The 12,353-nt window shown below is 40.1% G+C and overlaps 1 protein-coding gene across 6 annotated transcripts in view; it reads left to right on the forward strand.

The window, feature by feature from the left end:
* grik4 (glutamate receptor, ionotropic, kainate 4) overlaps positions 1-12,353 on the forward strand; it is a 345,779-nt gene that overhangs the window by 310,468 nt on the left and 22,958 nt on the right. For all 6 annotated transcript variants that reach the window (XM_016670188.1, XM_007549419.2, XM_016670189.1 and 3 more), the window contains one exon: positions 7,654-7,857. In XM_016670188.1, coding sequence (XP_016525674.1) covers positions 7,654-7,857 — 204 coding nt within the window. The remainder of the gene's footprint in view (positions 1-7,653; positions 7,858-12,353) is intronic.

The raw sequence follows: 12,353 nt of genomic DNA on the forward strand, positions 1-12,353 counted from the left end.
GCATCTCCAACGCTGAATCATGGATATGTTCACGCCGATCTTACAGGCAGCGGTTATCGATCTGCACTGCCAGATCGATAACCTTCAGCTTAACGCGGCATCATATGAACTTCTTCGTGTTGTTTCCATGATGAGGGGGTATGAGTTTGAAGAAATTTCTCTGTCATGCCTGCTGCTAGCATGTGTTTGTCCTAAATGAAAAGTAGCACTTTCTTCTTTGATTTCCAATTTTGACTTGCAATGAGTCCCTTCCTGCTAAAGCGCCCCCTGGTGGTTGAAGAAAAATACACAGACTGCTGCCTCAGCCTTACCTGATGTAAAGTTACATACAGTCTGTGACCGATATGGCGATTGATAAAAAGCCACGTTTAACACCATACATTAGCGTAAATATAATAAAAATTCCTTACAAATATTTTTAAATTAGTGTTAGAAAATCTGTGATTGTGATTGCAAATAAAAACAAAAACATTAACAAAATCCTGGATGGGCTGATCGGTGTGAAAAGGTTTTCAATATTACGGTATTTAAGTTTAAGAAACACTTATTGAATCCTGAAACAAACAGCTGTTTATTGATATTTTAACAGTTTAATGGGTTTTATCAATACATTTTGACCCTTTAAAAACATTCAGACTTTTGCGGCCCAGTATGAAGATGAGTTTGACACACCTGGTTTAGACGGTAGAGTTGGTTCAACTTAATAAACGAGGTAATTTATAAACTACATTTTCAAATTACTCAGATTATCCTTCAATGTTGTTCAATGATCTGAAGCACTCGAGCGTAAAACTGAATAAAAAAACAAGGAAACCTGTAAGAGAGCAATAGTTTTTAATTGCATGGTGTTCTGGCTGGAATGATATTAAACATCCAGCGTGTCCGCAGGGAGAAGAAGACCTTTCACTGTGTCACTCTCCTCTAATGCAGGGTGACCAAATTCAGCTGGGTGGAGTTTCGCACCCACTCAACATCAATAAAAGTAATGCAGCACTATTTAAAATCTACTTCATTGATTAACTTATTTAACGGTGATAAATCCTCCATTCATAATCGACTGCTTTTTTTTTTTTTTCTAATTACAAGATGCTCTGAGTTTGGTTTTGTTTTTTCTCTCCCCTTTAAAGAAGTCGTTCAGTTTTTTGTTTTTTTTGTCATTTGTGCCTTTTTTTCATCGCACCTTCCAAACAGCTGAACGCTGAACGGGGATTTGTCAGTCACTCAGCTCCTCCTCCTTCTCGCTGATGAAACAGATAAGGCACAAAGTGGGTTGTAAGCAGAGGCAATTGTGCTAATGTGTTTTTCTGAGTGGCTCGCTTATCAGCGTCACTCCCATGGCTTGGGGAGGGCATATTGGCACACTAATGGGATTCAGATGAAATAGCTTATTTTACAAGGACGCTCGGTAAGACTGAGGATGTGTGTGTGTGTGTGTGTGTGTGTGGGCGTGTGTGTGTGTGTGTGTGTTTGGGTTAGGTCTGATTGCAGCTGAAACAATGTTTTCACTGTAGAAGGAGTTTATATAAAAAAAAAAAAGAAGAAGAAAAAGAATTGGATGAGCACAGAGCTTTGATTTCACTTTGGATATATTGAGTCCCCAGACCAAACTTGGGAAGCCACCACGGAGCAATTTTCAGTGCCTATCACAGCTCATTCATCATCGTCTGATTGCCATGTCACCGTTATCTTGCTTGTGGGCGGCAGACGGGCCTCAGCTGAAGGCCTCCATAAGAATTCCTTACCTGTAGCGCCGGCTCGGAGGGGAGATGTGTTCTCTGCAGTATTTATGAAGCGGAGGTTCTGTGTGCCCTCCAGACACATCTGCCCGGCCTTTATGAGGCCAGTTTCCTTACACCCCTGGCATGGCTGTCACCTTTACTTTTCAATTTCACAAATAGCTTTGGGGGGGGGACTGTCACAGAATTGATTATCACTTTATTGCAAGGCCACGAGCCATGTGTTTGTGAGCATTGATTGAGTTTGTGACAGGCATTGTTTAGATCTTTGCAAAAATGTCCTTACCAGGCCTAGTGGCGGTTCTGATGCGAGTGACGGGGCTTATCTTTACCTCTGAGATGCTTTTGATTGTGTTGTTGAAATTGTGTGCAGTGGATTTGTTTTGTTCTGGCCCTGTGAACAGTGATGCTTCAGTAGGAATACTTCATTTTAACTTTTTTGTAAGTGTTTGCAAGCAGACCATTTAATGGTATTAGGAGGTAAGATACTTGTATTTATTCAGACCACTAATAGTAAAGTAAGGTTCCTTTTAAACACATACATATGCAGCTTGAGATTTTTCAATTTTTTACGTTACAACCGCTGACAAATTAAATTTATTGTGATTTGTGTGACAGACCAAGAGAAATTAGCACATAATTGGGGGGAAAAAAAGAAAGCAATACATGGTTTTCATTTTTTAACGTTTGCTAGGACAAATGTAGCAGTCACAGGTAGAAAATAAAAGGTCGGTCCGGACCAGCTTTTTACATGTAGAGGTTTATAGGTTTCCTCGTTGGTCTTTTCTTTTAGTTTCATATTGTGTTATAATGTTATTCCCTCATCGAAAACATACTTGGAGACTTGCCTTGATTTTTTTCATGCATGTTTAAGAAATCCTTTGATCTCCAACCATTGAACTGTCCAAAATGCTTGGTCTGCCGTCTTCAGCTGGGCTTTTGCCCCACAGAGCGCCCATCTCGCACAACTCCCCCACTCGGCTCCTCCACACTAGCAGCAGCAGCAATTAGCAAACATCTGGGGGAACTGCGCATCTGCTGAGCTCATCTTAGGAACTACTTCTCAGTCCAGCGCTCCTCAGGACGTCACAATGGAGAAATGTTGTGATGACGTCCTGAAGGAGGCGTCTCGGAAAGAGCGGGAACGTCTGAAAGATGCACCGGCTTTTCATTTAGATTTGAGTGTGAACTTTGACTATGCCAACACAACCAAATCAAACACTTGCAGTACGTCATGGACAAACTCGAATCCATGCTCAGTAAATAATTCAGTTGTTTGAGTCCAGGTTGCTCAACCAGGCATGAATCTAAAGGTTGCAAGACACCGACCCCTGAGGACTGGAGACCCCTAATACAAACCATTACATTTTAATGTTTATGTTTATCTTAAGTCTTTGCAGCATTTATTAGGACCTAGCTCTATTTGTATTTGTGTCAATTCTGACCAACTTCTCTGCTCCAGTTTAAGAAAAGCATTTACACAACATGATGCTGCCTTCATCATATTTGACCTTTTGGATGATGTGCAGTGTTATGATTATGACAAGCTAAATGTTTTAGGACCTGAACAAAGGCCAGAGTAGATTATAGCTAAACTTATGAGATCTTAAGAGCTGCATACTGAGACTAAACTGACTAAAAGTGAATTCTGTATGCTAATTAACTGGGATTCTCTTTAGATAAAACAAGTTACGGTGATAATCAGATATCCCCAAAGAGAATTTAGAAATTTTGAGAGAGAAAAAAAAAAATACGGATCATTTTTCCACTACTTCACAATTATACTTTACTTTTACATCATCTAATGTCTCAGAAAAATACCTGAAAGTTTATGGCTGCCCTCAAGGTGGAAAAGTTCAAGAAACAGAAGTATTTTAGAAATGAACTTTTTGCTGTTAAATCCAAAACCCACCAGGGTTTTTCACCTTGGCAGACGTGTTTTTGATTCCAGCCATTATTTAAAATTCCCACCACCTCAAAATCTAAAACTCAATTGAATCACTTTGTTCCTAATACTTGAAACGTGCTTCGAGTTGCACCTATACGAGTCATTTTCTGTTTTGCTTTTTTTTTTTTTTTTTTTTTTTTTTGCTTTGTTTTGTTTTATCAACCACATCGCCCTCTGATATTCTCCCTCAGCTTCCCACAGACTCCCTTTGGGTCGCCGAGCGCTTTCTTATCCAGTCACAAATACAACGGTAAAAATTGAACAGTGTACACTGCGCTGACTGATAAAAGCAGACAAGGAGGCTGATTTTCTGGCACACAGGCTCAGAGGCACTGAGGCATATGCTCATGTATTTGCACATGCAGACTCAAGCTCTGCTACTGTTCTCCTTGATTTTTTTTTTAAGCATTCATTTATCTCGATCTTTTCTGCAAAAGCCTTATTTGAAGTTTAACATTCCTGTGCCCCAGCCAATTTCCTATTGGTCTGTCAATTTAAGGGAATATTATTAGATCAAATTTGCCTTCTGTTCAAACACAGCTTCAAATTAATATCCCAGTCGGCATCTTGTTGCACTCTGGAGAGCTTGTTTTAGGGAAAAGAAGGCTTCTGGGGGGGAAAACAACGGGAAAGGGCTGCGTGGAGGCGTCCTCAACACCTGGAGGTTTTAAGATGAGGAACTCTATTGTTGTAGGTGTGAAGTATAATGTGAAGAACATCCTCCGGTGCACTTTACGACTCCTGCATTTGCTGCTCCTTGTCTGCTAAAGTTATCTGTATGGAACCAGACTCCTTTCGGCCTGGGAATAAGTAGGCAGGAAAGCCTGAGAAACTGTTTTAAAAGTTTGCATTGCTTTATAGATTCAAACCAATGTTTTTTTTGTTTTGTTTTTTTTTTTTTACTTCTTTACATTTGGCTGTGGTGTGTTAAAGAAAGTAGAAGGAATTTCCTTATGGTTTCCTCTTCTCAGAAAGCACAATTTTCAGTCCCCTGTGTAAAAGTTTCACATAAAAAATATATATATTGTGTTATACTCTAAACTTAAGCGACCCTTTGAATAAGACATAGTTTCACGACAACTTTATTTCAGTATTTAAAGAAAGTTTTAAGATTAACTTTTAAAACCTTTGGTTTAGTTTGGTCCATACAAACTAAAATGCCCTATTTCACAAAAGCTCTTAAAGACAGAGGAGCAAACTGAAACCAAGTTTTAAAAAAATCACATATAAAAACTATGGGCATCAATGGAAATGAAAACACAAAGGTTTACGTTGCTGTCCATTGTTTGCTTTACTGAATAATGTTTCCAGAGTTTATTTTTATTTGGCATGTCTGACCAGGAATAGAAAGATAAGAGACAAATGGAAACATTTTCACCTAAACGCACACAAACACAGAAACTGCTTCATTGTTCAGGAGCTGCAAAGTTAAGATGTCTGTTTTTCATGTTCAAACTGATGTTACTGAAAGCTTGTGCAGTGTTTAAAATCCAGCATGAAGGATAAACTAATGAAATGCAAAATTGTTTTCTAAAAGACATCACCATTAATGTAGCATGATAATAGGATTTACTTTTTCCAAAATGTGGACACATTTCTGGAAATGTGTATTCTGCAGTTCCCAACTTCACCAGCAGATATTCTGATTTGAGGTATGTGTGTGTGTGTGTGTGTGTGTGTGTNTATATATATATATATATATACACACACACACACACCCTACCCAGTTCAGCATTTTTGTGACAGTCAGCCTTTCATTTAGATTATGAAATCCAATCAAATACTGCATGTTTTTGACTAGATTTCAATCAGACCTTGTTGAAAAGTATGAATTTGCAATATATTCAGAATTTATTGCTATATCAAATTTACCATTGAAGATCATTAATATGCCGTATTTTTCGGACTTTAAGCCGCTACTTTTTTCCCCACGCTTTGAACCAAGTGGCTTACATCCCAGTGCGGCTTTTCTTTGTATTTTTCTTCAACCACCAGGGGGCTCTTTAGCAGGAAGTGAATCATTGGAAGTCAAAATTTGAAATCAAAGAAGAAAGTGCTGATTTTCATTTAGAACAAGGAGAAATTTATTCAAACTCATACCCCCTCTTCAATGAAACCACATAAAGAAGTTCATATGATGCAGCGGAGATACCAGCGGCTTATAGTGGGCCCTTTAGTCCGGAAAATACGGTAGTTAAATTAATCGCTGGATTTATTTTATTTTTAATCGTCCCTCTGCAATTTATGTTACACATATTTACTACGGCGCCAAAAAATGTGGCTGGTTTTGTACAGCGTGTCTCCTGAGTAAGCTTTTTGAGCCTGCCGTGACGAGCTGAAACGACATGCTCATCTGCTTTGTGCGGTGTGTCGCAGACAGCCCATTAGGATTTGCTTTATCCTTGTGGTTATCACATCGCTGCCATTTCTTTCGTCCACCGATGCAGGAAAAATGAGGCGTTCAGTCCATGATGTCAAAGTGATGCTCTCTGCTGCCTTCAAAAGCGGAACCAAGCAGTTAACTTTGATGAGAACAAGACCGCTCACAAGTAAAAGTCGTGCCACCTGAGGGGCATCAAGTTTTCCCAAAATAAATAAAACTATTTTTATAGATTGAACCTTGAGGCAAATCGATCATGTGCCCCACATATAACTGCGGTAAAGCTAGCGAACAGCCAAGATATTCACGTGGGCGACAGCTAAAGACATTATGGTACTGTACATTCATTTACATGCTGCTTTCACAATAAAAGCGCACATCCGCGACAGTTGCAAAAAGAAATAATGTATGAGAAATAATTGGGGACATTATACAATGCTGAAAACCTCTATTTTTCCAGTGATTTCTCTCTCTTCTGGGCGACAGAGGGACACCTTTGGAAAAAAAACCCAGCAAATGTCAACCAGATCTGATGTATAATTTCAAAATAAAAGCCCATTAATATATTGTGCAAGGCCGACTGTTCAAAGAGCCGGCTAGCTTTCCCTCAGTCATATACTAGCATTTACAGCTTTCGCAATGGCAAAACAATTTAGCTTTTATTCTCGCCCTCAGCTTCAGCACCACATCACTAGTGGTTATGTTGTTCCCTCCTGAATGCAGTCACAGTCCACTTTATACGGCTCACACAGGTGGCTTTATGGCTACAATCTGTTTAAAAAAAAAAAAAAAAACTTTCTCAATGTTGAATTTCAAACAACGTCATTTTGTTCATATGAAGTTTGCTCGTTAATTTTAAGATTTTGTTTTTTTTAGTGTTGATGACAGATTAGCTGAACTGATGAGTCAATTGAAATGATGCCTCAACAGCAAATATCTGATCTTTTATTTTATCGTGACACAGTAAATCCAAACCACAGCAGCTCAACAACTGCATTATTTGATAACGCACTAAAGTGGCCTCTGAAATACGTAGCTCTTTAAATCTTTTTCCAACATCAACTAAACCACAAAACAAGACATAAATAAACTGGCAGTCGAACACAGACTTGGATCTCCAAACAGCAGGTTGTAAATATTTGTGTGTGTGTGTGTGTGTGTGTGTGTGTGTGTGTGNTGTGTGTGTGTGTGTGACATCACACGTGTGTGTGTGTGTGTGTGTGTGTGAGAGATCAGACGAAGGAAATGCTTTTGTTTCTTATCCAGCTTTTTGCTGGTTACAGTGGATTAAGTCTCTCGCGTCGATGTTCCTGTTTTGGTACCTGGCTCTGCTTCAGATCCCAAAAATCTCGGTTTTCATTGCAGGCGGTAAACCCCATGTGACCCATGACCTCCAGAGAGAACATGGGAAGTTAAAATCTTCTGAGGAATTCTGGATCTGAAACGCAGTCAGATGAAATGTTAAAGATACACACATCTGTGGCATGATTTTTTATTTTATTTTTTAAAGCACACATTTGAAAAGCTGTTAAAGTGGAGGATATTTTCCATCATCTCCAACATCAACATGCACACTGTGGTTTTTGCAGGAGAATCCGTACGTAATGCTGCGGCCAAACCACCAAGAACTGGAGGGGAATGACCGCTACGAAGGCTTCTGCGTGGACATGCTGAAGGAGCTGGCAGACATCCTCAAGTTTAAGTATCGTATCCGGCTGGTCGGGGACGGCGTCTACGGCGTTCCTGGAGCCAACGGAACGTGGACCGGGATGGTCGGAGAGCTCATCTCCAGGGTGTGTACTGTACCTGGTCGCTTCACTCGTTCTAGATAACGCTTCTGCTGCTATCTGCACAGTTTTATCGTCACTCATTGTATATGCTCTGTTATCTTTTAATGCTCACATGCCCACACTGGCACATTTTTTTAACCTATTCAGTTTCATATTCCTTAGGAAATTTCTAGTATTTATGTTAAAATGTTGTCCCTGTTGCACAGTATGTGGTTCTTTATTCTGTTTTTATATACTGCATATTCACATCTTTGTAGAAATTGACTTTATTTTGCTGCTGCTGCACAAATATTTCCCCATTGTGGGACAATAACAGGATATTTGTACTTTTGTAAGTTAAAAAAAAAATGCTAAAGTTGCCTTTGCTTATTTATTTATTTATTTTTTTAAGATTTGTTTCTGACTTCTTAACTAAGTTTTTCCCCCTCACTAAATTAATATGCAACTACCACAATAAATTCAGTTTCATTTATTATATTATTAAGTTTAAAGTGTTAATTTAAATGATTAATTTTGTTTACGCGTCTTTTTGAGAGGTGCCAAAAAACATGGCCGCCACGGTTAAAATACAAACACATAGAGACTTTCATGTGGCCTGCATCTGAGACGCATAATAAATTATCAAGTGTATTCGGTGATAAATGCACATCAACAACTTGAATAATTCCCACTGATACTGACGCACACAGACGGACAAGTTAAATTGGACTGCTCTGCTTTCATTTAGTTCACAGTGGCTACATTTCCTTTACTTCACATAGTATGTTGTTTTGTTTTGTTTTTTTCACTCAGCAGTTGGCCTTTCCAGCTTTAAGCATTGTATTTTTCAAAAACAGTCGCAGCTCGTCGGTGGCTTGTTTTGGGTCGGCTCCTTTCCGTGAGCCGTCTGAACTGACCTCGACAAACGCCGGCTCTCGTCCCTCCTTCCTCCCTCTTGGAATCGGTCTGCGCCATTACTGTAAAACCTCGCAGTGAGGTCCTGCGCGTCTTCACGGCTACGTTGTGTCTGCCAACAGCCAGATAAGGTTACATAAGGGGAGGGGATGAGATGGGGAGGAGGAGATGCGAGTAAAAAAAAGAAAAATGTGAGAAGGAAGGCAGGGGTGAGGCGGAGGAGGAGGAAATGATGTAGTGAATGGCTGAGTCTACTCACAGAGGTGATCTGTCTTAATTCTGTGGGCTAATGGAGGGCAAAGCCATTAAGAACGTAAAGCAAGATGTGCCTGCCTGTGTTACAGTCAGAACCCGTACCCACTGAAAGCTGCTCCAGGGAAGCCGACCTTCGCCGGTTTGCTTAAGTTGACGCGTGTCTTTCGAAGGCAGCCTGAGATCCAACGCAAAAATAAAAAGGGCATGCTTGAGAGGAATTTGTCATGGGACATAGGGTCATCTGGGAGGAATGAGGAGGGGCGGGACGCAGGGAGAAGAAAGGCTTCATCTGGTATGGTTGGAGGCTATGAGAGAGGAAGACGTAAAAAGCAAAAAGATGTGGGACCAGCTTCGCCTGCGAGCTTAAAAGATAAGTTGAGAAGATACAGTATGAAATACACGCTCAGCAGCAAGGAAGGGAAGCCTGAGGATATTCTGGACAACAGATTCCCGTGTCCCTGGCTGTAACGTTCTGACTGAATAATATTTCAGCCAGCGAGGATGATTACTTTGACTGGTGTTAGATAGCCTGTGTGCTAGCCCAGAAGAAGGCCTGTGGAGTCCCAGCGCAGCGTATTCTGCTTTGTTAGGAAAAACCTGCAGTTAAAAAACAAAAGAGGGAATCCGCAAAGCTGCTCAAGTCACTGTGCTTGTGCTATTAAAGTCATATCACAAAGCAGATTATTCTAAATAGATGTAGAAACACACATCAAGATCCAAGCAATCCCGTTTTTCATTCAGGTCACAGTTGTCCCCTCTTGACCCACAATTACAGAAGTGATTAAACAGAGTGGAAGGAATATTTTCCCACAAAGAGTTTCCACCTGCACTCTTCAAAACTGTAATAACGTCGTCTGAATTTATCAGAGAGTAATTATATCGTGCAACTGGTTTTTCTTGTTTTGCTTTTTTTTACAAAATAGACAAAAAGGGTCTTCTGGATTCTGTCCAAACTGTGAGCTTGATTGTAATTTCATCCATTAATATGAATTTGTTAAAAACAACAATATTGTTCAGATAATTTATTTGATTGGTGAAAAATGTATATCAGAGAAATCACTAGATAATCAAATTCATCTTTTCAGACTTCCGTGTCAAGTTTTCGTAAAGCTGTCGGAGCGCAGCCTGCCACTTTTTTCATTTTTTTGTCTCCTTCTGCATTAAAATTACCTCTACCTTTCAGTAGAAGCTATTTTCTTTTCACAGCCTGCATGACAACTCTGGTCTTTGAGAGCCTTATGTTCTGGCAAAACTTAAATATGTAAGGAGGGGATTTCTATACATTACAAATTATTTAAAAGTTGGTTATTTAAACCTCTGACGCATGAGAGTAGAACACAATGTTACACCTTCCCATCTAGTTTAAGAATTGAAAAGAACTACAAAACTCTTTGCAAAGCTTTTGGTTGGTATGTAACCCGAGTTAGCGCCTCTTCTAATTCTGATATCACAGAAAAATACACATCTGCTCCAAGCTTTACAGAGCAAATGGCAAAATGATGCACAGCTTCATCACGTTCATATGAGATCAGATCAGGAAGAAACAGGAAGAAAAAAGCCTGTGGAACTGCATGTTTTATGCAGGGGAGAAAAAAATAAAGTTAGCTGGAAGTTGGTATGCAGGAGGTCAGGGACGTCAAAGAACATGAGAATATCCAGTGAAATCCACTGGATATTTTTGCAATTGATTTTAAAAGTACAAACCTTACGATTTCTGAGTGTTTTTAACAGATTCTTCACATGCAGAGTTTAGTAAACAGAGCTAAAGTGATGTAAACTATTTGAAGAAGGTCCATCTGTTCCTCCTCCTCCTCCTCACCAGAAACGAGGAGGAAGAGGAGGAGGAGGTGAGCGAGAGCGCAGCCAGAATAAATGGACGTAAAACTTTTCTTTTTAAGATGATGTAAATACAAGCCAGCTCTGCATATTTGTATATTATGGGTTTATTTTTTTTTATTATTTCTGTCGATGCGTTTCATCGCACAACAAATCTGTTAAAGGGACTTTCATTGATTTATTAATGCCGTTCTGACGTCATTCCTCTTAATGTTTTGAGCAGCACTTCATTGGACCAAACACTTCAGATCTATTTTAGGAGACATGGTCACTTTACTTCATGTCCTACATTTGTGGCTGAAGAGACGATTGTAACCTGATGCTAAAACAGCAGAGGCAGCCCCAATCTTCTGGACTTAAAGCTGCAGTATGCAACTTTTATTTTTTTAAAAGTAACAAAAAGTCAAAGACAGTGGAGCTCAATGTTTTTCATATGCAACAAACAAACATATTTTTTTTTATGAAAGTTGCCTACTGGAGCTTTAATGAATTTATTTGTTTGCATGTATTGAGTGCAAAACAGCTGGAAAGAAAGGCGCTCTACTTGTTTGCACACGTTTAGCTCTTACACAAAGTTTAATTTGTCCAAGGTCAGACTCAAATCCTTCTGTCTTCTTAACTGGATTATAATATGAATGACTATAGCTAGACACAGAGACCACGGCGCTTAACAGCAGGCATTAGATTGTGTGATAGCAGAAGGTGCATTAGGAGACAGCCACAGGAATCTTATTGCATTTCATTAATATTTCATTGGATGTTAAAGTTGCCGTTCGCTTTTCAAAGACGTTTCTTTGTTAAAAATTTGCCTGGAAAGCCGCTCCCTACTCGTGTCTCTCCTTTCGGGGCTGAAAGCAGAGAGGGGAAAATAGGACAGCTGATGACAGAGGGTCAAAGCCTCTGACTGGGGATTGGGCTTTCGGGAGACGCTACGGGCCTCAGTGCTCGGCTGTGGGCGGCTCCGAGTCCAGGAGGCGGAAAAACAGGAATAATGGAGCGTTTCTAGCAAAGGTGCAACTTCGCTCCTCGACGTGGCATTTTAAACTTGCTCCGAGGGCTTCTTTGATTATCACAATTCACTCTTACGTCAAATCTAAATCCAATCCCGTGTATGTCAGATTCTGCTAAAAAGAGAAAGTGTTCCTGCTGCAGTGCTCCCCTCCGCTTGCTCTCGTCCTGCTATTCTCCCCAATCCTCTTAGTCCTCCTGCTGCAGACAAAGAGCAATGCTTTACTGCTTTCACTCTTTGCTCCACAGGGAGATGAAAAATCCCTTGCAGTTGCACTTTGCTGGCCTGTATTATTAGTAGAAAGCTTTCCAGAATTCAGCTGCATTGAGCATTTCTACGTATGTGTAGATGTGTGTGCGTGTGTACATGTGTGTGTGCTTGTTTCGTACAGTGTGTTTTGCCAGCCGTTGCTTTGTCAAGTGATTTGTCTTGACAGTGCTCCTTTGGCCAGCCACAATGGTTACCCTGAGCTCTCTGGTGCCCTCCACACTCACAGCGACTGACA

Source organism: Poecilia formosa, unplaced genomic scaffold (genome assembly GCF_000485575.1).
Source record: "Poecilia formosa unplaced genomic scaffold, Poecilia_formosa-5.1.2 Scaffold31, whole genome shotgun sequence".
NCBI lineage: Eukaryota > Metazoa > Chordata > Actinopteri > Cyprinodontiformes > Poeciliidae > Poecilia > Poecilia formosa.